At 55.4% G+C, this 26,524-nt stretch overlaps 10 protein-coding genes across 10 annotated transcripts; 2 read left to right on the top strand and 8 right to left on the bottom strand.

The window, feature by feature from the left end:
- Positions 1–353: 353 nt before the first annotated feature.
- On the bottom strand, positions 354–2,252 carry KRP23_14560 (Secreted RxLR effector protein 124; the record flags this gene model as incomplete). Its single annotated transcript, XM_067885396.1, has 2 exons — positions 354–619; positions 1,625–2,252. 2 exons carry the CDS (start codon positions 2,250–2,252, stop codon positions 354–356), a joined length of 894 nt encoding a protein of 297 aa, XP_067737575.1.
- Positions 2,253–2,498: 246 nt separating this feature from the next.
- Positions 2,499–4,365, bottom strand: KRP23_14559 (uncharacterized protein; the record flags this gene model as incomplete). Its single annotated transcript, XM_067885395.1, has 3 exons — positions 2,499–2,674; positions 3,659–3,902; positions 3,979–4,365. The coding sequence occupies 3 exons, from the start codon at positions 4,363–4,365 to the stop codon at positions 2,499–2,501; spliced, it is 807 nt and encodes a 268-aa protein (XP_067737574.1).
- A 968-nt stretch (positions 4,366–5,333) lies between these two features.
- KRP23_14558 (Small glutamine-rich tetratricopeptide repeat-containing protein beta) lies at positions 5,334–10,038 on the top strand (the record flags this gene model as incomplete). Its single annotated transcript, XM_067885394.1, has 2 exons — positions 5,334–8,881; positions 8,964–10,038. The coding sequence occupies 2 exons, from the start codon at positions 5,334–5,336 to the stop codon at positions 10,036–10,038; spliced, it is 4,623 nt and encodes a 1,540-aa protein (XP_067737573.1).
- A 138-nt stretch (positions 10,039–10,176) lies between these two features.
- On the bottom strand, positions 10,177–10,454 carry KRP23_14557 (uncharacterized protein; the record flags this gene model as incomplete). The annotated part of the gene is made up of 2 exons (XM_067885393.1): positions 10,177–10,289; positions 10,358–10,454. 2 exons carry the CDS (start codon positions 10,452–10,454, stop codon positions 10,177–10,179), a joined length of 210 nt encoding a protein of 69 aa, XP_067737572.1.
- A 510-nt stretch (positions 10,455–10,964) lies between these two features.
- Positions 10,965–11,930, bottom strand: KRP23_14556 (uncharacterized protein; the record flags this gene model as incomplete). Its single annotated transcript, XM_067885392.1, has 1 exon — positions 10,965–11,930. The coding sequence occupies one exon, from the start codon at positions 11,928–11,930 to the stop codon at positions 10,965–10,967; it is 966 nt and encodes a 321-aa protein (XP_067737571.1).
- Positions 11,931–13,448: 1,518 nt separating this feature from the next.
- Positions 13,449–13,861, bottom strand: KRP23_14555 (Macrophage migration inhibitory factor-like protein; the record flags this gene model as incomplete). Its single annotated transcript, XM_067885391.1, has 2 exons — positions 13,449–13,631; positions 13,694–13,861. The coding sequence occupies 2 exons, from the start codon at positions 13,859–13,861 to the stop codon at positions 13,449–13,451; spliced, it is 351 nt and encodes a 116-aa protein (XP_067737570.1).
- A 233-nt stretch (positions 13,862–14,094) lies between these two features.
- KRP23_14554 (Macrophage migration inhibitory factor) lies at positions 14,095–14,593 on the bottom strand (the record flags this gene model as incomplete). Its single annotated transcript, XM_067885390.1, has 3 exons — positions 14,095–14,229; positions 14,299–14,358; positions 14,426–14,593. The coding sequence occupies 3 exons, from the start codon at positions 14,591–14,593 to the stop codon at positions 14,095–14,097; spliced, it is 363 nt and encodes a 120-aa protein (XP_067737569.1).
- A 366-nt stretch (positions 14,594–14,959) lies between these two features.
- On the top strand, positions 14,960–21,793 carry KRP23_14553 (U5 small nuclear ribonucleoprotein 200 kDa helicase; the record flags this gene model as incomplete). The annotated part of the gene is made up of 1 exon (XM_067885389.1): positions 14,960–21,793. One exon carries the CDS (start codon positions 14,960–14,962, stop codon positions 21,791–21,793), a length of 6,834 nt encoding a protein of 2,277 aa, XP_067737568.1.
- A 91-nt stretch (positions 21,794–21,884) lies between these two features.
- KRP23_14552 (uncharacterized protein) lies at positions 21,885–23,354 on the bottom strand (the record flags this gene model as incomplete). Its single annotated transcript, XM_067885387.1, has 1 exon — positions 21,885–23,354. The coding sequence occupies one exon, from the start codon at positions 23,352–23,354 to the stop codon at positions 21,885–21,887; it is 1,470 nt and encodes a 489-aa protein (XP_067737567.1).
- Positions 23,355–24,138: 784 nt separating this feature from the next.
- Positions 24,139–26,399, bottom strand: KRP23_14551 (uncharacterized protein; the record flags this gene model as incomplete). Its single annotated transcript, XM_067885386.1, has 6 exons — positions 24,139–24,200; positions 24,292–24,460; positions 24,525–25,053; positions 25,134–25,366; positions 25,434–25,548; positions 25,618–26,399. The coding sequence occupies 6 exons, from the start codon at positions 26,397–26,399 to the stop codon at positions 24,139–24,141; spliced, it is 1,890 nt and encodes a 629-aa protein (XP_067737566.1).
- Positions 26,400–26,524: the final 125 nt, after the last annotated feature.

Genomic DNA, 26,524 nt, shown 5'->3' with positions numbered 1-26,524 from the left:
AGCCGGGCGAGGATGCTGCAGTCCTGTCTGTCGAGGTGCTGTCAACGCTCGACGCTTTCCCAGCGGCTTTGCAAATGCAGCGGCACTCTCGAGTCGACTCGAATGCTGTCTATGCTGCAAAATAGAATGGCCGAGGGTGGGGCTCGAGAAAATACAGCCGACGGCACTGCAACTTGACCCCATACGCAAGTCGCTGGTGACGTCACTTTGGCCTGCAAAGGGCTCAACAAGCGTGGAGGCGTCTACTCTCTACAGTTGATTTTAGCGTGGGGTTGCCGAGGCAGACGCGTTGGTGAGAATCAAGTTTCGTGCACATAGTTACCAACATGCAGTGAACGCACACCTCTGTCCAGCTAGGCCTGCTGCCGGTCGAGATGCAGCGCGGCGGACTCGCAGACCCACCACGTGGACGCGTCGTACTGGCGCGCGCGATGCAGGTTGATCATGGCGCACCAGTCGTTAAAACGCCAGTCCGATGTCGGCACCTCGAACTCGCAGCCATCCAGCTTCTCCGCGTAGTTGCACAGCAGCCACTGCGCCAGTTCGATGCACGAGTGCCGGACGAACGTCGTCCCGAGGAACGAAAAGTCCTCGAGTCGGTGCGCGTGGAGAAACAGCACTACATCGAGGTGAGCTCGCATCAAAGCTCGAGTCATTGCGATAGCTGTACAGCCCTCGCGCCGGTTCTGCTGCAGCCATCGCACCACGTTCAAATGGCCACTGGCGGCAGCCTCATTCATCGCGCCAACAGTGCAGCCTTCAATCCGGTTATTGTGGAGCCATTTCACAACCTCGAGGTGACCGTTCTTGGCAGCATTGTCCATCGCTTTGTCGATACAGCCCTCCTCGCGGTGCTCGTGTAGCCACTTCACGACGTCGAGATGGCCCTCCAGAGCCGCCCAATCCATTGCCCATGTCGTGCAGCCCTCGGTTCTGTTAGCATCGAGCCATTTTACAACATTCAGGTGTCCATTGCGAGCAGCCCAATCAATTGCAGATGTGGTGCAACCTTCACTACGGTGCTCATGGAGCCACTGAACCATTTCGAGGTGGCCCTCGCGAGCAGCGCCATCCATCGCAGACGTCGTGCAGTTTGCATTCAAATGCTCATGCAAGTACTTGACGATGTCAAGCCTGCCGCTGGTAGCAGCGTCGTCTAGCACCCCAAAGCATTGGTCTGTGTGGTGAATGTGGAGCCATTTGACGACGTCGAGATGACCACTTCGTGCCGCGCAATTCATAGCTGCGGTGCCGCTTGCCTGAATTCCATGTCCATACAGCCACTGGACAAGCTCAAGATGGCCATGATCTGCAGCGATAGAAAGCGTAGCATCATCGCAGCCTTCGCAACCATGTTGATGAAACCACTCAACTACGTCCAGATGACCATTCTGCGCCGCCTTACGCATCGCATCGGGGTTCAGCGTCACGCCCAGCTCTTCATACAGCCATTTCACCACGTCCAGTTGACCGGTCCAAGCCGCCGACTGCAATGTAAAATATCCCGGACTGCCGATCGACTGAGCGTGCAAAAACTTCAAAAAGGCCAACGCGCCGTCCTTGGCTGGCTGGTCCCAGTTGATCCACGGCATCAGCAGCTCGCCGTTCTCCAAGATCCACTGACTCGTTTCCCACTGACGGTTGCTCATGGCATTCGACAGCGCACTGCGGACGCTCACCTTGTACTCGTCATGGAGCCACTTGACAATGTCCAAATACCCCGCGCCCGCCGCAGCATCCATCACTTCCGTCCTGCACTCCGTCCTCGGAACCGCGTGCGTCCGAAGCCACTGCACCACTTCACCATGGTTGTTCGTCAAGGCGCCACACAGCTCTGTGTTCCCCCAGTAGCCTCTGTCGTGATGCGTCTCGAACAGCCACTTCAGCAGCGGCAAGTGTCCATTGGTCGCAGCCGCAGCCACGGCCTTCGTCAGGAACTCGCTCGGCAGGTAGCTCTCCATGAGCCACCGTAGCGACGCCAGGTCACCCCGACTGGCCGCCATCTCCGTGGCAGCATTGAACAGCCAGCGTCGATAGAACGGGTTCATCTCTTGCGGATCTTCACGCGCAGCAACATACTGCATGAACCCCAAGCTGCTCGTGCGTCTGTAGGCGTCGACGATGGTGCAGTCGGCCGAGAAGTCATCCAGGAAATCGTTGAGCCGCAGCATCACGTGCGGCAGTTCCCCGTCCGGCATGCAGAAGCTGGTAACGATGTGCGCGCTCGTGAGTAAAGGCAGTTTGGCTGGCATCGCGGTGGTTGCGAGAAGGATCCGCTAATGCCAAGGTTGAGGCCGAGCTAGTGCTACAAGGAGGTGCGGCTCGCAGCCGCACGTTTGCATACTGCTTCAACTTCAGCGCGGCCTGCGATTGGTCGAAAAGTGGCATTCGGACTCCACTTCAACATGGCGGCACGATCACTTGTCGTTTGTATGCTGCCATGCTATAGACACGAAGGCGAAGGTGTTAGCCGCCAACTTGGCGAGATCTAATCACTCCTACCACGTTAAGGTGTAGCACTGCTGCGGCAGCGGCACGATGGGCGGCGGTCGGATCGAGTCATGGGGGCGCCAGTCCACCTTGGGCACATCAAAGTGACAGCCGCTGAGCTCGTCCGCGTACTTGGTCAATAGCCACTGCTGCAGCTCCAGCGGGAGACGCATGGTCGTGTTCACTGACAGGGGGAAATCCTCCTTGCGGTGCAAGTGTAAGAACAGCACGACGTCGAAGTGTTGGTGCGCAATGGCGTGCGTCATCGCGACACTGGAGCAGCCTTCGCTGCGGTTGTAGTGCAACCACCTGACGACGTTCAAGTGGCCCGACGCGGCAGCTTTGTCCATCGCATTCGTCGTGCAGCCCTCGGTGCGGTGGCTGTGGAGCCACTTGACTACGTTCAGGTGGCCGTGTCGTGCCGCTTTGTCCATCGCGGCAGAAGTACAGCCTTCCGACCGGTTTTGATGGAGCCATTGGACGATCGCGAGGTGTCCATTCCGAGCGGACAGATCCATCGCTAGTGTTGTGCATCCTTCGCTGCGATGAACATGAAGCCATTTAACGACCTCGAAGAACCCATTGCAAGCTGCATGATTCATGGCAATCGTCGAGCAGCCCTCGTCTCGATGTGCATGCAGCCACTTCACGACTTCTAAGTGCCCCGCGCCAGCAGCCCCATCCATAGCAAGTTTTGTGCAGCCCTCACTGCGGTGTTCGTGCAACCACTTCACAACGTCGTGAAATCCATTCACAGCAGCTTTGTCCATAGCTTTCTCTGAGCAGCCGTCCGTACGATTGAGATGCAGCCACTTCACCACGTCCAAGTGACCACCATGAGCGGCCCAATCCATCGCAGAAGTGCCACAACTGCCAGACCAACGCGTCTGAAGCCACTGAATCACGCCCAGTCGGCCGTACTCTGCAGCTCCCACGAACACGGATGAATCGCACACGCCACCATTCGCGTCAAAGAGCCATTGCACCACCTCCAAATGTCCATTCTGCGCTGCTTCTCTCATCGCATCGATCGTCAAACTCACCCCTTGCTCAGCGTGCAGCCACTTGACGATATCAAGGTGTCCATGTGCTGCAGAAACTTTGAGCGTACCGGGGTAAAACACACCCATATCCCGCGAGACCAGATACTTCATAAACGACAGCTTACCGTGTCGCGCAGGGAAGTACGAATCCAGTGCGAGTCCCGAGATCTCGAAGCGCTCAATGATCCAGCGCGCAGTATCCCACTGGCAGCAGCCAATCGCAAACTTCACAACGTCGCTTGCATCCATGCCAAAGCCATCGCAGAGCCACTGGACCACGCCCAGATTCCCAGCCTTTGCAGCGGACCGCAACACATCATTCCTGCGCTCAGCTTTGGGCACTGCATGCTCCCGCAGCCAGTCGACAACCTGCTGGTGTTTGTTCTCTAACGCTCCACACATCTCGACGTCTCCAAAACAAACCCGCCCCCGGTGGTGATCGTACAGCCACTGCAGAGTCTCCATTGGCAGCAGCAACCTCCATCACGTTGGCCACCTGCTCCGTTGGCAAGTAGCTCTCCATCAACCACCGAATTGTCGCCAGATCTCCACGAATTGCAGCAATTTCTACTGTGCGATTCAGTAGCCAGCGCTTGAAGAACGGGTCTTGAATCTCCGGCACCGCACGAGCAGCGACGTACTGCACGCAACGGAGACTTTTGAGGCGTTTGTAGGCTGTGAGGACGGTCCAGTCGGTGGAGAACGAGTCCAAGAAGGCATCGAGCTGGCGCGGTACATGGGGCAGTTCACCGCAGTCTTTCGGGAGGCAGTAGTGAGCGACCACGCGCACACTCTGCAGCAGCAGCAGATCGGGAACGTCGCGGAACTCCATTATTGTGTAGTGATTGATGTGGCATAAAGATGCGCTGTGTCTGATGTCCAAATTGCCAGACGAGTGCACCGCGAAGCCTGTCAACCACAGGCCTGTGTTTCTGTTCCAGCGTCTCGTACATCTCGATACCTCGAAAGTAGACCCTTTCTTGCTGTTCTTCGCACTGCATCCGTTGGCCAGGCTCTTCATTATGTCGACGAAATTGCTCCACCTATCTAGCGACAACCTCGATTCCCTTCTAGCTCGCACATGACGACGACAGTCTTTTGGGGCGACACTTGTACTAATACAGCTTGACCACTACAACAGCATCACTGCTCATTGACAAAAGGCAAGACTCTTGGCTTTCGCCAAGTGTGCTCTCTTGGTCCAAGAGAGCACACCACAATCCGAGCGACCATCACTCCAATGTTGAAGTATGATCCACACTCCTACGCCTGGTGCTGTTGCTGCTTTCCCATCATATCAGAGACGGCGAATGGCGCGGCCAGAGAGGAGTTACTGCGGGGCAAATGCGTCAACTTCGCGCGGCGATATAGGAAGCGTTTCCAACAAAGCCAAAAGGTGCGCCGAGCCTAAAAGTGCAGTTTAATCCCAGCGCAACCTGCCAACGCCTCGCCGATCATCACCCTCTCCCTTCGTAACGCAAGCCGGCTGAAGCACTCGCCAGGAATCCACAGAAAACTGAAGCGATACATGGAAACCGACAGAGACCAAGTACTGGCATACAAGCCCATCGCGCCATGAAGCCATGTTCATTTTTTTTTTACTATCGCCATGCGGCAGAGGCAGCAAAGCAAGTGCGTCAATAATGAGCCATCTGGGCCTCTCTGCCCCGCTGTCGCTGCCACCTGGCGACGCACTTCCCAACTACAAACACTGCGACCCCCAGAGCGAGAAGCGGCGCGGAAGCCCCAGCTTTTCAGCCTTGAAACGGAGCTCCTGTCGGTTTGCAGGAAACCAACGCGATGGACGACCCCATGACGGCGCTGCAGGACTCCCGCCGCGCCGCTTCGGCCGCCAGCGCGGCTCGCTGCGAGGTCCCTACTTCGCCATCTTCGCTCAACTCCATGGACCCCGCTGCTCTGCGTGCGCTGCCCAGCGCCGGCCACGTGCTGGCCGCCCTGCGCGCGGTCTTCGGCCTGTGCCAGCAAGTGCGCGACCGGCCGCGCGCGTGTCTGCAGGCCCATGCTCGGCTGCACCAGGCCTTCCTGCGCGTCGCGAGCGCCGCCAAGCACGACGCGCTGCCCGTGCACTTCCGCCTCAAAGACTTCACGGCGGTGCTGAACCAGCTCAAGGCAGCACTGAGCCAGCACCTGCGGCTGCGTGACCTCGTGGCCAGAGTCACGGCCAGTCGGCGACTGCTCTCGGCGCTCGCGCGCGTACATCGCGAGCTGAACGAGCTCCTGGTGACTAACGCGCTGGTCAGCGCTACCAGCGCGCTGCTCGAGTGGAAGCAGCAGTTCGCGGCCAACCGAGCGCAGGACGAGATGGCGCTACACGAGACACTCATGGCGCTGCTGTCCACGCCCACGTTCGTGGCCAAGGAGTTCCCGAGCGAGCGACGACAGGCGCAGGTGCTGCTGGAATTGGTGGCCGAGTTCGCAGCCATTGACCCTCCAAGAGGCCACTCACCACAGCTGCTCGAGACGCTGAAAATGACCCACCGACGCATTTCCAACCTGTGCGACCTGCACCTTCGACGCGTGCCCAGGTGGTTCCTACCTGGCTGTGAAGTGGACTTTTCGCTGCACGAACATGCCATTGGCCACTCGCGGGGCTCGTTCGGGTCGACTTTGCTGCGTGGAGAGGCCTATCGATACTCGTACACGAGCGAGGGAACTCTGGCCAGCAGCTCCACGTCCACCGTGGCGGTCAAGTGCTTATGGGCACTCCCAGACGTCCAGTACCAGATTGTCGAGCAGCTCTTTGCGCGCAGTGGAGTGGCCAAGTGGACGCGAGTGCGACACCCGAACGTCGTGACTGTACGAGGCGCCTCACATGCTGTGACGCCTCCGTATCTGGTACGAGACTTCACGACGTACGGCGGGCTGACGGCTTATCTCGCGGCGTTGGAGACGCGAGCGAAACAATACACGGGGCCAGAGAGCACTGGGAGAATGGAGACGCTGACTTGGCAGCTGTTGTACGGCGCGAGTCGTGGGCTACTTCATCTCCACGAACAGCACAGCATCGTGCACGGTGGACTGCGCTGCAACAACATCCTGGTGGATAAGAAGGGCCGGGCTGTTATTGCCGACTTCGGATTGTACGCGTTGGCGTGCGACGCCCGGGACTCGGGCCTTACGGAATACTTTCAGCTGGATGTCTTCGACGCAGACGCGGAGGAGCTGATTCGATGGCAGGCTCCCGAGTGCTTACGAGAGCACTTGGCGTACCGTGAGTCTCTCCGATCTCTTCCAGACACAGACTCAGCTCTGGTAGCAAGTGGTGCAAGTGCCTCGGCCACTTCATTCGCCACTGACGTGTACGCGTTTGGAATGTGCATCTTGGAGGCTCTCACACGCACAGTCCCCTGGGCTGGGCTCGATATCGAGAAGATTCGCACGCTCAAGAGCAACTTGGGTCTGCTCCCTCCTCGACCAAAGTACATTTCGATTCAGGCGTGGGCGCTGATTGAGAAGATGTGCGCCGTTGACCCGGGGCAGCGAATTACGCTAAGCGAGGCATCACAAGAGTTGAAGCGGCTTGGGTACGGCAACCGAGTAACTTGTCGCTCACGCAACAACAGCACCAAAGACTTGGAGGCGTTAGAAAACGACGCAGCCGCAAAGGTGGAGCGTGTATCAAGTGCACTTGATGAAGTAGCACAAGAGCTCAAGCTGCTTGGGTCTGGTGATAGTCGATCACGTGGTAGTAGCGTATCTGACTTCAAGACACTGGAAGGTGACGCAGCCGTAGCGGTGGAGCACGTCTCGACATCGCTGGACGAAGTATCACAAGAGCTCAAAGAGATATCTGGCCGATCGCGCAACGGCAGTAGTAAGGATTTGGGTGACCTGGAGCAAGAAGCCACTCAGAAGCTGGTTTGCGTATCAAGCCTGTTGAACATCGCGTCCCAAGAGCTAAAACGGATCGGCATGGGAGATAATGAATCGCGGAACAGCAGTACCCTGGACCTGGTGGCAATGGCGCAAGAGGCACTCGCCAAGTTAACGCGACTGTCGAGCAATGGATCGAACAGTTCATCTGCCGCTGCAAACGAAGCTCCCAAGCCACACGAAAATGGCAGCGAAGAAAGCCAGCCAAAGCAAGAGGACGAACCTTTGATGCTGCCTGCAGCGGAGCTTCTCGCCAGTCCGCCACCCGTTCGGGTCAAAACTGTCGAGGAATTGTCCGCACCCACTAGGGATAAGCTGTTTGACAAGCATTTGACAGATTTCTCTGCGCCTAGTGAGGCATCAACAGTGGAGCAGACTGACCGCCGGGTTAAGGATTCTGTTTCAGCTCGCAGGAGGCGATACTCCAACCTGCAAAAAGGCAGCGGCAGTGTCGTCGGTGGCCTTTGGAACCCGGTCGCATCTGATGCTGACGGACCTCGCTCTCGTGAAGTAGTGCGCTCACGACATGGCGCACTACTTGAGGAACATGAGTCACTGTCTGATCAGAGCGACCGCGAGTCAACCAGCACGGACGATAGTGCTGAGCTAGCTCCTGTTCCTGAGATCAACAGCAATCGCTCTACAGACGAGCAACCCGAACAAGAAATGGATAATGACTCTGGCAGCGTGAAAGATGTTTCCTCTGGAGACGAGAGCCCAGTGCTACCGAGCTGCGACGAAGAAGATGGAGCTTTAAATGAGCTGACTGTTGATGAGAGCTCCACGGAGGAGGAAGAAGCATTGATGATCGTGCCTGCCGAGTTCCAGACAGCGCGCAGCTTTGACGACGACCCTGATCCTACCTCGCCACGCCACCCAGTCATTGATCTTCTTGAAAGCCTTAGGACAGAGCAGCCCGATGAAGCTCTATTTGTCAAGTCGTTGGAAGCCATGAAAACAGACCTCGAGTTGTCCACCGCGTGGACTATTGTGGAGCGCGAAGGATTGCTTACATTTATGGAGCTTGTGTGGAGAGATTACTCAGAAGCCTGCACGATGCACGCTTTGGAGCTTCTGCAATCGATTGCCGAACTGAGCGCCGACTTTGTGACGGCTTTGGTTGAGTCTAAGATTGTGAAGATCCTGCTCGCAGTCGTTAAGCACCGATCGTCTCCACAGCAAGTCGACCTAGCTGGGTCGTTCCTCTTGGAAATCATCGCTGGTAATGACGACGCAAAGAGGCAGCTATGGAAGTGCCGCGGCGTTCGTGTGGTGGAAGATAACCTTGTCATTGATCGACGACTTGTGCAAGAGGTGAAATCCACCATGGCCAAGTTCAAACGCTCTGAAGGTTACCGTTGTCTCGAGGATGGCGAGTATCACCTCGCTATTGACAAGTTCACCGAGGCGATCGCTCTAGATCGTAAGCGTGCTGGATACTACGGGGATCGAAGGTATGTAGTAACTGGTGTTGCTATACTGGCAGATACAGCTACTGTCGTAAAACAGAGTCTCATATTTCTTTGTGTTCCACAGTTCGGCGTACATGGAAGCATCGATGTTCAAGAAGGCAGTGGACGACGCCTATCGCTGCATGCGCTACAACCCGTACGATGTGACGGGATATCTACGCCACGGTTTAGCTTTGAAGGCCATGGGGAAATACAAGGAAGCAATCGCATCACTACGAAAGGGAACTGAAGTGGACCCTAACTTCGCCAAAATTCACGCTGCACTAGCCGACGTGCAGGTGCTCTACAACGCACGGCTCAACGGAGACGACGGAAAGACCGTGCTGCGCCGGATGACAGCTTCCGAGTCCGCGAAGCACAAGAAGAAGGACGGCGACAGTGCACTGCGGAAGAAAGACTTCGCACTCGCCATCGAGTGCTACTCGGAAGCTCTGGAGCTGGACCCTAAGAACGACTGGGTGTATCTACACCGCAGTATCGCACACGCCGCTCGCGGAGATCACACTAAGGCAATCGAAGACGCATCTAAGTGCATCCGCATCAACTACCGGCAAGTAGAGGGCTACTATCGTCTGGCGCTGGCCTTGCATGCTGCAGGTCAGCATGACCAGGCGCTGAACACGCTCTACCGCGGACAAGAAGTGGACCCTCGACACGCGGGTATCACACGCTTTATAAGGCAACTCGAAGCGGAGGAGGCAAAAGCGGCGGGATTGCCACTGCCCGAGTGGTTCAAGGAGAAGGGGTACCGCGCGTTCCAGCTCCGTTCGTACGAGGACGCCATCAAGTACTACACAAAGGCGATCAACGCCTCGCAGTCCGACGATGATGAGGTGGTCATGCACTGCTACCTGTACCGATCTCGAGCCAACCAGACTCGAGGCGAGTTCGCGGCCGTGATCGTCGATTGCACGTACGTGCTAGACCGTCGACCGAAGAACGTGTTCGCTCGACTACGACGAGCAGACGCGTACGAGCAGCAGCGAGACTTCCACATGGCTCTCAAGGACATCCGCGAGCTTGTGGCTCTGAATCCGGACTACGAAGACGCCCACGCTCGACTACGCTCTCTCGAGCTCCGATGCCGACTAATGCCCGGGGAAGCTGAGTACCAAGGTGTCGCTGAAGTGGATTTGTAAGTTTTCACAACAACAAAAAAGGGTAGTGTTATGTATTGAGTACATTACTTTTTTGCTATTGAACCGATGGCAGCTTTGCCCTGCTGCGATGACTTGACTTGTTTGGAAGTGTGCACAGGAGATGGTTGTCGTTGTTGTTTACGGACGCACTGTCGTTTTGGTAGGGACAGATCGATGGGGTTCCGGCACACGACGGTCCGTCAGTTGCTCTTTGGGTCGGTGCTGCTGCTGATGCGGGTGGACACTGGCGGCTGCAACGCAGAACGTGAGCTATTAAGTGTCTTGGTGGACAGCATAGATGAAGGATGATTGGACGTACCGAGGTTCGCCGACAGCGACTTGGTCAGCATGTTGAGCGCCGTGGGGGTGTCCACGGTGGCTTTGATGATGCTGCTGGTCATGCGGAGGAGAGGCATCTTGACGAATCTCTCGGTTGTGTTGGTTGTGTGCGTTGCTTGCTTGGAGGTAGATTTCGAAGTGACCGGGAGCGAAGACGGCGACTTGCCATGTTCTAGACCGTTTACCTGGGCCAGATACGCACGGCGGAAGAAACATGGGCTTCAACTTGGACATGTGTCTTGAAGTGCGATTTGTAGATTACCGAACGATTTTTTGTGCTCTCAACGCTGTCGGCTTACGCAAGTACTTCGTAGTATTAATGAAGAGCATGGTGCAGGCAGTACGCAATGCAGTGCACTTTGGCAAGGAAGGCAACAAGCTTAGTGTACAATTTAGCGCTGCATGGAGATCGGTTTTCGATTTCATGTCGCATAAGTTGCCAAGTTGAAGTGGTAAGCACGCGCGAGCCTCGGTGGTCGTCACCGGGCGACATAATTCATCGCAACTTGGTTTCCAAGCCTTGATGGATCCGCTGACGGCGCTGCTTGTGAAGATGATGCAAGAGCTATTGGTTCCGATGCATCCGACTACGCAGATTTGATCCCGCTGAAGTCGTCTTCAAATTCGATGGGATAGTACGTTGCAGGCCACGGGTCGCATGCTACAGCCCTTGCCAGCGTTTTCCAGTTCTCCTCTGAGGCGTCGGACAGCAGTAGCGACTGCCCTTCACGCTTTGGTGCAGAGAAGACGGTCTGTTCTCCGTCGTAAATCCGCTGCAAGTCCAAGCAGTATGGCGAGCTGGAAGCTAATATGGTGGGCACGCCGTCAAGAAGTCCACCATCGGCCTTCTCCACCATGATGTCGATCCAGCTCCAGAAGAACGAGATGTTGGTATTATCCACGCGGATTTTGAAGGTTGGCGAGATATCTTCGACAAGCCCCGGGAGCACGGAAATGAGCGTACCGCCAACATGCAAATATCCAGGATTGCGCTCCAACATCGCGGCAGGGATACTGGAGATCGGATTCAATGCCAACGATAGATCACGAGGTGCCAATTTCACTAGAGAGGGCGGGATCTCAGTCAGATTGCTGGCCTCGATGTAAACTGTTGCAAAATGTGGCCAAGTCAAAGCCAAATCTTCAGGCAAAATACGCAAATTGGTAACACAAAACTCGATGTCCTGCAGGTCACGAGGCAATTCATTTCGATAAAGCCCAGCGGGTAGCTCGCCATTCGTCATGTTGACACGCACGAGAAACAACATCAACAGCTTCGGATGATGCACTTGTGAGACGCCTGCGCTTTCTTGCCAGCTCGAAATCGTCGAATTATACACCTTCAAGACTTTCAGCCCAGAAAACTGAGCTAGCTTGCTGGGCATTTCCAGACTGGGGCAGTGATGAATGACCACGGAGACAATGGCTTCTGGGTCGAACGGGCTCCACTGCGCAGTGGCCTCGGCTTCTGTGCCATTAAGCTCGGATGCATAACAGTCGAGCTTCACAAAAGAGCATGATGGCTGGGAACTGAACCACGGTTTAACCTGCATCTTGCACTGGGGGAAGGTGGCAATGGATTCTGCATATAAATGAAGACCCAGGATCATCATGCCCCACACGAAAAATAATATTTGGATAAGCCAAGACTCCACTTGTGCCACACCTTTCAATCGACCACGCTTGTGTGCAGCTTTGATATCAGTTAGGCTTGGATTAAGTGGTACAACAGCCGCAATTCCGTGACTTGTCTTACATTTATACGATGTTCTTTGAACATTCATCGCACTTGTCATTCTTGAGCTCAAAAGCTTCTTCAGGTTGTTCGTGTTGGTTATCATGCTCAAGGCAAACACGACTCGCATGGCAAAATCTCCCCACGAGGACACCATCAAAACTTGAAACTCGCTCATCACTTGCACAACCCAGGCATCTTCATACCATTGGTAGCTAGGAAATCCACTTTCTTCAACTATGAACTGTGAGGAGTAGATCATCAGTAGTGCCGAGGTTACACCTACGGAGGTTACCAGATCAAGGACGCAGTCGCAAATGATGGCCCAGAGACGTCGATTTGTGGCATTCACGCGAAAGACATGATGTACAACTGCTGTAAACCAGCAGTTGAGAACCAAAAGCGCAACGTAACTTCGGTTCAGGGCTGCTCGTGAAAGAAGGAAACTCATTCGATACGCCTGGGTCGTCTGGAGCGCAGTCTCCAGGACCTCTCTACCGAGCAAAACGAAATCGAAGTACGGACCATTCACACTGAGTTTTGAGAAGAGGGAGCGGCATCCACTGCTCTTATTTCGATTAGGTCGCTCGTTCGTGACCGAACTAGCCCATTCGTTATACACAGCGAGAACAAGTTCTCGCTTTTTAAACGACCAACCAATCATCCACGCCAAGTAGGAAAAATGGATTGCGGCAAAGCACGCGTGTACAATCGCGACGGCGCTATAAGTGTCAGAACCCAAACCAAGACGATAGAAAGCCAACCACGGATCCAGCAACGTCCCCGGTAAGGCCCAATAGCACCACGATATGGTAATATAGTAAGCGGAGCAAGTCAAATGAAGCGTAAGGAGCGCAAACCAACAGAATCGCTGAGCAAGAGGTGAAAGCCGTCTAGTCGACAAGTCGCTGGCCTCGCCATCCACATGACTACGACTTTGATTTGGTAAAGCACCCTGCTCCATGCTCGAATTGCTTGAGGCGATGCCAAACTGCAGCAGGACTGCGTTTATAGCCCGCAACGCAATGCAATACTCATCAACAATAGTACCATCTTCGGAATAACCAAAGTGAAACTGCAGACTTCACTACGCCTAATGCCAATGATCACGGATGGTTTAGTGGTCTTAGTCCAGAGCCAGTCAGTCAGAATGCTGCTGGCCTCGATGCAGAAGGCCATTTCAAGGCGCAGACAGAGTTTTCATGTTCGTGACGCAGAGCTCAAACAGCAAATGGAACAACAAAGTTGGACGCTCTTTGCTGAGTAGAATCAACTCCTAAATGGTTTGCTACCCACTGATTTGTGTCATAGTGACTGGCCGCCCAACTACTCACATTTAGCCGAAGGTGTTGCCGGCCATGGCCCAGTTGGCGGCGTCCACGTCGTCCAAGTTGAGGAATACGCGGTCGGCCGGCAGCTTGAGCGCCTCAGCCGCCGTAGTGGTCAACGACGTCGCCGTCTTGGGGTTGAGCTCGGAGTCGATGCGGCCGATGCTGCGGATGTGGATGAAGGCGCAGGGCTAGCGAGTGGACAGTGAATGTTAGTACTATTGAGATACTTTGTTGGAATGGAGTGACGTACTGCGTCTGAGGCCTGGAACAGCATTGGAGTACCCAGGTCCAGCTGCACCATGAGATACGCCTCGGGCTTGTCCAGAGCGGCAGAAAGAGCTTTGGACAGTGCACGCAGGGAGGCAGGGACGTCCACATTGTCCTTGGGGACGTTGCTGGTCACGTGGACGAACGGCATTTCGACTCTTGGACGCAAATCTCGAAGTGAGCCAAAGGATTTTGATGCGCATGACCGGTTTATCGGTAAAATGCGCCAAGAACTTGTCGATGCGTGCGTCAGGGCACGATGCTTATGAATCACAGCTCGATGCTGCGTTCATAATATTGCTTTGGGTTGTGCGATGACTCATGGCACTAAGGGCCTAGAGGGTCTACCATAGCCGAGTCGGGTAAGCCGATATAAGAGCTAGCTTACTGCTTGGGCTCGGGGATGAGCACGCCGCCCTTGGCCCAGTTCGAGCGCTGCACGTCGTCGATATTCATGAAGATGCGGTCCGCGGGGATGTCCAGCTCCTGGCTCACCGTTTGCGTCAAGATCGACGCCGTCTACAAAGATTGCAACAACAATATTGTTATCAACGCGAGGAGCTCAAGGCCCTCACAGAGGTTACGTACCGTCGGGTTGTGCTGGGCGTCCACCTTGCCGATGCTCCTTAAATGGATCATAGCGCAGGGCTACAGCAGCAACAACGCAATGGTTAGATACACAGCAATCAGGTAGGGGATATATCTGTGCACGCACGGCGTCCGTGGCTTGGAACAGCATGGGCGTGTCCAGGTTCAGGTGCACCATCACCACTTGTTCCGACTTGTCCAGCGCCGTGGCCACGCCCTTGGAGATGGCGGCCATGACCTTGAGCTTGTCCACGCCATCCGAAGACACGTTGCTGGTCACCTGCACGTTCGGCATCTTGTCTTTTTGGTCGATTGACGAATGAGCAAACACAAATATCCTACACAAAATCGGTGTACCGACATTTGGGTTCGTCAACCAATTCCTTGCCTGGTTCGTCAACCAAGTCTATCTTGATACTGCATGAATTGTATTGCTTTGATTGATTTGATGTCTGTGCTCCATGACAATGACACCTCAGCTACATGTTAACCATACGTCATGCGCCACGAAGACTGCCTCATTGCATTTTCAAATAGTCCCGTTTAAAAAATAGTCCGCCCCAAAATCATTATTAATAGTCCACCCAAACAAGTACCGTATCATACCCGAATAGTAGCATCCTGTCCCCCCAAAAGCCCAAACGCTTGGAGCTCCTCGACCATGGCGGAGGAGGTGGCGCGCTCGCGGCAGTATGCGTACCAGCAGAACTCCAACCTGGTGCTGCAGGCGGACAGCGAGTCGCGGCGGCGGCCTGATGAGCCCACGGGCGAGGTGGAGTCACTGGCCGGCAAGATCAGCTACAGAATGGGCGACCGCGCGCAGAAGGCCACGCCCCAGAGCGGCAGGAAGCGCGCGGGCGTGCAGGACGCGCAGGACGCGCGCAAGAAGAAGCGTAGAGACGAGGACGGTGGCCTGCTGTTCTCGGCCAGCAGTTCCATTCTGAAGGAGAGCGCGGCTTTTGAGTCTGCGGCCTACCGACCTAAGAATCCTGCGAGTCAGGACGCGTACGAGCACATCTTGGGCGTCGTGGCCCAGCAATTGGGAGCCCAACCGGGGGAGATCCTGGCGGGGGCTGCAGAGGAGATCCTGGCCATCCTGAAGAACGACAATTACAGGGACGACGAGAAGCACAAGGAGGCGCAGAAGCTGCTGAAGACCATTTCCACGCACACTTTCAGCCAATTGGTGGCAGCCGGCAAAAGGATCAACGACTTTTTCCCGGACAAGAAGGAGGAGGTGGAAGACGCGGCGGCGCTGGATAGTGATGAAGGGGAGGTGGATAAGGAGATGGGCGTGGCGGTGGTCTTTGATGAGGAAGACGAGGAGGAGGAGGAGGAGTCGGATCTGGATGAAGTGAGAGACGAAGATGAGGAGGAGGAAGCCGCTGCTGCTACAGGAAGGGAAGCTATGAAGATGAAGGAGGGATATGAGGACGAAGACGAGGGAGACGTCAAGTACAAGCTGGATGTTCACGCTATCGACGCCTTCTGGCTGCAACGTGAACTGTCCAAGTTTTACAAGGACGCAGAGAGCAGCGCCAAGCTGGCGGAGGAGGTGCTGAGCATCCTCAAGGAAGCTGGCAACGACCTGAGCGCGTGTGAAAACAGACTGGTGCTGCTCTTGGACTACGACAAGTTCGACTTCATCAAGCTGCTGCTGGAGAACCGAGCCAAAGTGCTCTACTGCACGAGGCTGAAACAGGCGCAGGACGAGGAAGAGCGACGCAGCATCGAAGACGAGATGGTTGCTGACGAGACGCTCAATGACGGCGAAGGAAAGGCGATCCTGGACCAGCTGCGCACCACGGCGTCGGCCGACTCGTGGATGCAGGATCGTATCGGCGCCATGGAGACCACGTCTCGTGCTGAGGCTAACAAGCTGCGCAAATTGCAGCAAAAGCCAGGAGGGCAGCGCACACAGGCCCACGGCGATGAGTCTGATGATGATGTTGACATGGAGGACGTGAGCAAGGAGACTGTGAAGGCGGAAGGAGATGGTGCAGCGAAGAAGAAGCCGATGCATTACGTGGATGTGGAGTCGCTGGCATTCCAGGAGGGTGGCCACTTGATGAGCAACCGTGAGTGCCGCCTCCCGGAAGGCACATGGCGTGCACAGAAGAAGGGGTACGAAGAAGTTCACGTACCTGCCGTTCGCACAAAGATGGCCGTGGCCGAAGAGAAAGCGCGCATCAAGATCTCGACCCTGCCGAAGTGGGCACAAGGTGCATTCAAGGGCATGGAATCGCTAAACCGCGTGCAGTCGAAGATGTTCTCCGCTGCCTTTAAGACAAGCGAAAACTTGCTTTTGTGTGCTCCTACGGGTTCTGGTAAGACGAACGTCGCCATGCTGACAATTCTACACGAGGTGATGAAGGCACGTGACCCGGAAACGGGCGAGATAGATCTGAACTCGTTTAAGATTGTGTACGTGGCACCCATGAAGGCTCTGGTGCAAGAAGTGGTGCTTAACCTTTCCGCCAGACTTTCCAGCGCCTACGGCATCCAAGTACGAGAGCTGTCGGGTGACCAGAACTTGTCCCGGGAGCAATTGTTCAACACTCAGATCATTGTGACGACGCCCGAGAAGTGGGATATCGTCACACGAAAGTCGGGAGATGACCGCACATACACGCAGCTCGTACGACTGGTGATTATTGATGAAATCCACTTGTTGCATGACACGCGTGGGCCGGTATTGGAAGCGCTGGTTGCCCGTACCATCCGGAATGTGGAGGCCACACAGCAGATGGTCCGCCTGGTGGGTCTTTCAGCTACACTCCCGAACTACGAGGACGTAGCAGCGTTCCTTCGCGTTGACCCCGCGCAGGGATTGTTTTACTTTGACTCGAGCTACCGCCCTGTGCCGTTGCAACAGCAGTACATCGGTATCATGGAGAAGAAGGCTGTCAAGCGTTTCGCGTTGATGAACGAGATCTGTTACGAAAAGGTGATGGAGCAGGCTGAGCTGGACAATCAGGTGTTGATTTTCGTGCATTCCCGAAAGGAGACTGCCTCGACGGCACAGGCGTTGCGGGACTTGTTTGTGGAGAACGACACCCTCGCTCGGCTTATCCGACCAAACTCTGCATCCAGCGAGGTGCTTTTGCAGGAAGCTGAGAAGATTGAGCGCAACGACGACCTGAAGGACCTACTTCCGTATGGTTTCGGAATCCACCACGCTGGTATGAAACGTCAAGATCGTACCTTGGTGGAAAACGCGTTCGCTGATGGTCACCTGAAGGTACTGGTCAGCACGTCGACACTTGCGTGGGGTGTCAACCTGCCGGCGCACACGGTGATTATTAAGGGCACGCAAATCTACAACGCAGAGAAGGGTGACTGGTGCGAGCTGAGCCCGCTGGATATTCTCCAGATGCTGGGTCGTGCTGGTCGCGTGCAGTTCGACACGCAGGGCGAGGGCATCATCATTACGCAGCACTCGCAGTTGACCTATTACTTGTCGCTGATGAACCAACAGCTCCCAGTGGAATCACAATTGATGGGAAAGTTGGCTGACAACCTGAATGCTGAGATTGTAGTGGGAAGCGTGCAGAACGTCGCTCAAGCAGCAACGTGGCTGGGCTACACGTATTTATTCATCCGCATGCTGCGCAACCCGACGCTATACGGCATCTCCATCGCCGACCGCAAGGCCGATCCGACGCTACTGCAGTACCGCACTGACTTGGTGCACTCGGCAGCGACGCTGCTAGCAAAGCACAATCTGGTCAAATACGAGCGGCGCTCGGGGCTGTTCCAGGTAACTGCTCTGGGCCGTGTGGCCAGTCATTACTACATTGCGCACGACTCGATCAGCACGTACAACGAATACCTGAAGCCTCACATGTCTGACATTGAGATCTTGCGATTGTTTTCGCTCTCAAACGAGTTTAAGTATGTGATCGTTCGGTCGGAGGAAAAGCTGGAGCTTGTGAAGCTCTTGGAGCGTGTTCCCGTGCCGGTGAAGGAATCTTTGGTTTCTACTGCTCCCGGTAGTGTCGCTGCTGGGAGTGGTTCGGCCAAGGTGAATGTTTTGCTGCAGGCTTACATTTCGCGACTGAAGCTGGACGGATTTGCTCTTCTTGCAGATATGGCGCACATTCACCAGTCTGCAGCTCGTATTTTCCGAGCACTGTTCGAGATCTGTTTAACCCGAGGCTGGGCCTCGCTAGCTGAGCGAATGCTTAGCTTCTGCAAGATGGTGGACAAACGTATGTGGCTCTCGCACTCCCCGCTTCGTCAGTTTGCACCGGGGATCTCTGAGACGATCCTGAAGCGGATCGAGAAGAAGGACATTTCGTGGGAGAAGTACAACGATCTGGAACCTGCAGACCTTGGCCAGCTTATCAACAACCCGCAGTACGGCAAACAGCTATACAAGATGATCCACCAATTCCCCAAACTCGAACTCTCGGCTCACGTGCAGCCGATCACTCGTTCTATGTTGAAGGTGGACCTTGTGGTGACGCCGGACTTCGAGTTCACGCGTGAAGTTCACGGCAATGCCGAGGGCTTTTGGGTGTTTGTAGAGGATGTGGACGGTGAGACGATCCTCCATCACGAATGGCTGCTAATCAAGCGTCGCTTCGCCTCACAGGAAACCTACCTGAGCTTTACGATGCCGTTGTTCGAGCCTTTGGCGCCGCTGTACTACATCAAGGTCATCTCTGACAAGTGGATTCACTGCGAAAGCTCTTTGCCGGTATCGTTCCACAAACTTATCCTGCCACAGAAGAATGCCCCGCCGACTGAATTGCTGGACCTTCAGCCACTTTTCGTCAACAACACTCTTTTGAAACTTGCTGGTGGCAAGAAGAAAACGGCTGAGTCTGTGCTGAAGTCGCTATCGAACGCCCGCCACGTACCGAACCCGTGGCGGTTCAAGCGTTTTAACCCTATTCAGACGCAGGTTCTACCACGTTTACTGGAATCCGAAAGCAATCTACTAATTGGCTCACCTCCTGGAAGCGGCAAGGGCGTACTAGCAGAACTTGCTATCATGAAAACTTTGCTCTCTCTGGGTCAGCCTGACCCCAAGAGCGACGAATTCGGAGACCACTTGATCGTATTTTTGACCCCGAAGGAGTCAAGTTGTCACGAGAAGTACGATGACTGGAGCGCCAAATTCGGCGAGGAGAGCTTTTGGCGGCAAAATGTCGTCGAGCTTACAGGCGATTCAACAGCGGATTTGCGCCTGCTAGCAAGCGCAAACATCTTGATTGCTACACCGACGCAGTGGGATGTTCTTTCTCGACGATGGAAGCAGCGCAAGCGTATCCAAAACGTCAGTCTGCTGCTTTTGGACGAGACCCATTTCATCGGTGGCGGCGAGTACGGTCCCACAATCGAGGTTGTGATGTCACGGATGCGCTTCATTGGTGCCGACATGGAGAAAAAGAAGAAGGCAGCCGGTGAGCGAGGAGGCCGCATGCGCATCTTGGCCATGAGTAACTCCATCGCTAACGCTCGCGATGTCGGTGAGTGGCTCGGTGCCAGTGCGTCAGAAGGTATCTTCAACTTCCACCCGAACGTTCGTCCGCAGCCGTTGGAGATTCGCGTTCAGGGCTTCGAGATCAACGACTTCTCGTCTCGCATGCTGGCTATGGCCAAACCTCTGTACAATACCGTCGCAAACCAAGCGGAGAAGAAGCCCGTTGTTGTATTTGTGCCGTCAGCCAAGCAGGCACAGCTGAGTGCGATCGACTTGATCACCTTTGCGCTAGCAGAGAACGACCCCCAGAAATTTGTATCTCACTCTGCCAAGGACAAGGTGGACCTGCCTCTGGAGGATGCTGCTTTGCTGCACACGATGGAGAACGGTGTGGGCTATTGCACTGACACGATGTCTACGCGGAACCGTGAGTACGTCTTGCACCGATATGCATCCGGCAAAATTCAGGTGCTGATCGTCCCCCAGTCGATGGCGTGGGAGCTGCGGAGCGCTCAGATTAATGCATTCATGGTGGTGATTATGGGCACGCAGTTCTACGACGGTCGGGAGCACCGTTACGTGGACTATCAGCTCGCTGACGTGTTCCAGATGACCAAATTCGCCAACCACTTGGCCTCTCCTGCTGTGAAGTGCGTTCTCTTCTGCCACGCGTCCAAGAAGAAGTTCTACGCCAATTTCCTGTACGACCCGCTTCCTGTGGAATCGCAGCTTGAACACTTTTTGAGTGACCACATCAACGCCGAGATCGTGACGAAGACCATTGAAAGCAAGCAGGACGCCGTGGACTATCTCACGTGGACCTTTATGTACCGACGTTTCATGAAGAACCCCAACTACTACAACCTGCAGGGCGCTACCAATGTGCACCTGTCGGATCATCTCTCAGAACTTGTGGAGACTACGGTTAACGCGCTGGAGGAGTCGCGCTGCATCCAGGTTGTGGAAGAAGACGAAGATGACGAGAACGAGGGTGAAGAACGTCTTGTGCCGCTGAACCTGGGTATGATTGCCGCATACTACTACATCAAGTATACGACGATCGAGCTGTTCGCGTGCAGCCTGAAGGCGGATTCGAAGGTGCGCGCGCTTCTGACGATTTTATCATCAGCTACTGAATTCAGTGACCTGCCGAGTCGCTACGGCGAAGACAAGAAGCTGGAGGGGCTCGCAAAGCACCTCAAGTTCTCCGTTGCAGCTGGAGGGGACTATGGTCAGGCACATGTGAAAGCAAACGTGTTGCTGCAGGTTCACTTCAGCAAGCAGCATGATCGTCTGAGCCCAGCGCTACGCCAGGACCTGGACTTGATTCTGCGCCATGCCGTGCGCCTTCTCCACGCTATGGTAGATGTGATCAGTTCCAACGGATGGCTTAAGCCCGCTCTGGCGGCCATGGATCTCGCGCAAATGGTTGTGCAGGCGCAATGGAGCAGCGATTCACCACTGCTGCAGATCCCGTTCTTCACTCGGGATATGCTGAAGAAAATGGGCGAGATGGACCTGGAAGAGGAAGTGGAGACTCCTGTGGATATCCTGAGTATGGAGGACGACGCCCGTGCCAAGCTGTTGCCTCTGGACACGCAGAAGATGTCGGCAGTTGCAAAGTTCTGTAATGCCTACCCAGACGTGACCGTGCAGACGAAGGTGCAGCAGGATGGCAAGAACCTTCCGCAGGGCTCGGCTGTGAGCGTTAAGGTGCAGCTCGAGCGCGAGGGCGCTGACGAGGAGGACGAAGAGGACGAGCAAGACGAGTCGAAGGACTTGGGTCTCGTGAACGCGTGCCACTACCCCGTGAAAAAGGCGGAGAACTGGTGGGTGGTGCTTGGCGACTCCAAGAAGAACACGCTGTTGAGCATCAAGCGCGTTCCGTTCGCGAGTTCTCGTGCGAACGTGGCGTTGCAGTTCGCTGCGCCGGACGAGATCGGCGCTCACACCTTCCAGCTCTACGTCATCTGCGACGGCTACGCTGGTTGTGACCTGGAGAACGAGGTCAAACTCTCGGTTGTAGAGGGTGAGAGCACAGACGAAGAGGAGGACGAGGAATAGGCAGCTTCACCAGGCACACGCACAGATCAAACAAAGATAAACATTGACGTATCATTCACAACTTTATATCTGCCATCAGTTAGCCTTTCATCTAGGGGGCCGCGCCAGTTGCTTTCACAGTGAACGGAGATGCTGGTGGCGGCGGCGTGGAATGTTCCGGGTCCTCCTCTTCTGTCTCGCTGGGTGCCTTTTGCCTGGGTAGTTGTGGGGCGCGGAAGCCTCGGGACTTGAGTTTGCGTGCAGCCTCTGCTGAAGCAGCGTTGATGAACCCAGCAGCTTTGAACACACCAGCGCGAAGTTGCTGCTGCCGGGTAGGATGGTGCTGCTCCGCGCCAATGTTGCAAGAGCTGGAAGCACTGATGAGGCTCGTGGACGTTGCCGCGTCCGAGAAAATGCTGGGCTCACGATGAAGTCCTGCCGGCGCGCTCTTGATGTTTTCAAAGGCGGGGCTGTCCAGGAAGCTCTCTTCACTGTTAACCGTGGAGGCGCTTGAGCCCGACCGCAACAAGTGCAGCCCACTGTTCAGCTTAGTTCGAGCCTCCCGAAGACGCTTGGTCATCATCACCGACGGAGTCATACTCAGGCGATGACCGGAAAAGTTCATGCTTGTGTGTCTTGCTCGCCGCCATTGACTGGCACCGAGTGGCTCAGTCTCCGACGCGCGGCGGCCATGCAGCTCTGGCGTGTAGCCTTCGTCATCACTAGAGAAATCTCCATCGTCCTCGTCGTCAATGCTCTGGTTCCGCGAGCGGGAGAGCGAGCGCGTCCGCGCCTTAAAGGTGTCGAGCGACAGCGCCGTCGGCATACCAGCAGAGCTCGCGCCCGAGCACGTGCGGGCTTTCTCTCGTCTCCAAGGCGTCATTGTAGACACACGCGGCAGCAAACTCGGGCGAAGAGCTGACGAGTTACTGTTTTGTTCGTCTTCATCATCGCTGTCGCTGAGAGCGTCGTCGTACGCCACAAACGCGCTAGCTGGTGGTTTAGCCGCTGGAGACGACAAAACACTGTTCATGTCTGGAAACCATGCCGTCTCCGGGTCGAAAGCGGTCGTCTCCTCTTCCTCTATAACCGGTTGTTCCGTCTCCTTCTCAACCTGCTCGTCTGAAGGCTCGTGCTCAGGCTCAAAGAACCTCAGCTGTCTGACAGGCGACGAGATGGACACCCTCGTCAACGGAGATAACGTCGCCACACGAGGAGAAGCCGCATCCGAGCACGGCGAGATGAGACTCCATTGCAGATTCTCTTCTTCTCCTGAATGGTCCATGCCAACCTGAATGGGGAGTAGCGTCGGCAGCAAGAGACCCGGCGCCTCGTTTTCTTCCTCACTGGATGCCTCGCTCGTAGCGTCCCACGAGAGCCTCTCCACCATGCCCAGCTGCATCATGTCGGTCTCCACTCGCTCCATGGCGAAGGGGTCGTCCTGGATGCTGTCTGCCTCTTCCTCGCAGTCCAGAGAGCCGAAAAGTGCGTCCTCCTGCTCGTGCTCGTCCTCTGAGTCGGACTCGTGTCTCCAGCCGTCGTCCTCCTGCCGCCAGCCCTCTCTTCCGGCCCAGAACGCCATACTCTGCTGCTCTCTACCTGATCCGGAGACTCTCGATGGGGGAATGGCTTCTCTGGTTTGCGGGGCTCGCACGGGAAACCGCCTCGTCGATGTCGCAGCCCTGACTGAATGGCCTGTCCGAGCACCGGCGGCCACCTGCTGCTGTGATCAGGTGTGACTTTGGCTCGGCTGGGTCGGGTGTCTCCAATATTCTGGGCACTCGCCACTGGCGCCCTGAGGTCCGCAGCACCTGTTCACTATGGAATGTGGACAGCACCCCAGCAGCAACCAGTTACTCGCATGGGGCCCATCCAAACTGCAAGCAGCCCGGCGAGACCTCGCCCTTTAGTGACTTACGAACCCACTTGGCGGTGAGCTGTTTGCTGCAAGCCTTCGACAACTCGTCCGCTAGAAAATGGACGGGATTTGCGTCGCGCCGTCGAGAGCTTCGACAATGCGATCCAAGGCGCGACGACCAACGGAGCTGCACCGAAAACGATCCTGCGCACCGAAACCTTTGGCTGCCGCGTAAGCAAGCGGAGTGGATAAATCATAGATCGCTACCTACTAATAGTACACGAGAGCTTTGCACGACCCGTGCATGCTGCCATTACGGCCGATACGCTTGCATTTGAAGTGTCAAACGAACAGACCGCCACGCTGACCGGCCAACTGGTAGGTTTCCTGGACCATCCGGCGGACAGCACTGCTGCATGCTTCGAGAGCCGCTTCGCTCGGGAAATGCGCATGGCGTCAGTCCATCGGCGCGTTGAATTGTTGTTCTGAACGATCTTCGCCTTGGTCATCACTTCTCGGTCGGCACATTGATACCGATCTTCTTGAGCAAGGCCGCCGTGCCTGGTGTGGCTGTACCACGCCGGTCACGAACAGAAAAAAACAACAACACTAAGGTTAACACTGCAGCAACCTTGGCGTTAAGAAGCAGACGAACACGTACCAGAAACTGGAATGTCGAAGGGCGAGTCCGGCCCGTCCAAGTCCCATCGCTTCGCTCGACGTTGTTGCTTTGGTGTCGAGCAGTCAGGACTATCAGGCAATGGTCGTTTCCGGGGAAACGATGACGCAGGTTCTTGTGGGGAGCCGAACAGTTGACCTTGCTTGGCGATCTACGTCAAGAGCTTGGTCAGAGCTGCCCAAAAGCAGGATTTACATACATTAATTGGTGCTTACCTCAAACTCCAAGCGGTCCTTGTCGAGTTTGACAGCTTGCTCTTGCAAAAGCCTCCGCTCCTTCTCTAGGTTCTCTCGGAGCACAGCTAGTTGACCCTTTTCGTGATTCAGATATTCCTGAGCATCTGCGTCGGGCGAGTTGTTGTCAGGCACTGGTGAAGCTCGCCTAGTCGTCTTTGAAGCAATGCTTCGATTACTTTTGCCGTGATTGACTTGAACATCAATTGCAGCCGACGACAGCGAAGCTTGCAGCAGCTGATCTTGCTCCTTGATAATGGCGTGCGCGTCGTCCAGCTTCTGTCTCAACCGTTTGTTTACCTCTTTATCGCTGCGAGCCTCTGCTGACGGCAACTCGTTGCGTATGACATGCTCGAGTTGCTTCAACTTGTCATTTAAGACCTCCATGGACTGCGAAATATACTGGGGAATGCCTTCCTTCGTAGCCATATTAAACGGTGTCGGTGTGAAGTCGTCAATAGGAGCGCTTGCCAGCTTCTCGAGCTCTTCAGCATCGCCCTCCAAGTTTTTTCTGCACACAAAAGAAAGGCAGCACGCACGTAAGAACTTATAAGCACACACCTCTCCCAGCAAGGCAGGCGATGAACGTACTGGGCGAGAAAGAGTTGAACCGCTTTCTTGTACTGCGACGTCAGCGATTCCAACTGATGTTGCAATTTGTCGTATCTCCTCGCCAATGCCTCGTTGTCAAACAACAGCTCGGCCTTCTTTTGTTCAAGATTCTCCATGATCTGCTTCGTGAGCTTCGCCTCCTTCGACTGACCAGTTGTCGATACTTGCTTTCGCTCTCGTACGCCATTCAGAGTTTTCGCTATAGCCATACCCTGCACGTCATCACGCTAGCAATAAGTACTCCACACTCCTGCACCTATTTCCACAACGCAGGCATACCCGTTTCTCTTTAGCAGACCGAGCCACAGCGTCCTGCAGACTTTTCTTCAGTCGTGCGTAGTCGACATCTTTTCTCCGCAGCTGAGCCTTATACGCTGTCTCTACACCTTGCAACCTAACGTAGACATCCAACAGCAACGTCAGCTGCAAAAAGCCACTCATCCACAAAAGACGCACGTCGTACCGTGCGCAATTCACCTCGAGCGCCTTCTTCTCCACTTGCAGCGTTTTTCTTTCCGTGATCGACGCCTTCTCCTTTGCCTTGAAGACGTTCTCCTTCTGTGCACTGTTCTGCTTGAGCGTCTCAAGATCAGACGTCAGCGTCTGCACGATGTGGTTCTTCCTCTCCAGCTGCTTCTCGAGCCTGCCCAAGCTCTCGCTCAGGCGATTCTGGTGGTCCAGCTCTCGATCTCGTACATAGAGCAGGTAGCTCACGAGGTCCATGACGTCTCTCACCCTCTTCTCCGCCGTCTTCTGCTGTTCCGACTGCTGTTCGCCGCCCACAGCCAGCAACGTCCACACGCTAGCCAGGTTTATATTGCACACTTTGTCCACATCGTCTTGTACGCGCTTGTCCTGAGCCAGAAACCTCCTCGTGCCGTTTTCCGGCTCGTTGCGAGGCTCCAGCACCGAAGACAGCGCCACGACGTGGTGCAACTGCTCGTTGAGGTATTGTTGATTGTGTTCCAGCGTCTGATTACTCGGTAGTCGCCATGGACTCGCGGAGGTTGATGTAGCGGTCGACGTCATCCGCATCAAGGCACCGAGGTGGTCGGTATCTGAATAAGAAGTCGGAGGTTCCGCATTGGAGGTAGAAGGCGCGAACACGGCGTTCTCCTTCTCTTCCTCGCTGGGAGGATCGTCGGACCGGGGACGCTTGGACCGGTGGAAGCTGGAGCTGAAGTCCATGGAGTAGCCGCCGCCGTTGTAGTTGTCACGCGCCCTGCCGCGCCGCATGCCGTCCATACTCGATCGTCGGCGGATGCGGAATGCCTCGTTTCAAATTGCAAGACGACCAACACTCTGAACCGGTGTGGTTTACACGATACAAGTGTACGTCACATCAACAAACTCAAGCTGGGTGCTGATGG

The sequence above is a fragment of the Phytophthora ramorum genome (genome assembly GCF_020800215.1).
Source record: "Phytophthora ramorum isolate Pr-102 chromosome Unknown Phyram_PR-102_s0021, whole genome shotgun sequence".
NCBI lineage: Eukaryota > Oomycota > Peronosporomycetes > Peronosporales > Peronosporaceae > Phytophthora > Phytophthora ramorum.
The sequence above is the reverse complement of the archived record's forward strand: the minus strand, read 5'-3'. Positions and strand labels throughout refer to the sequence as shown.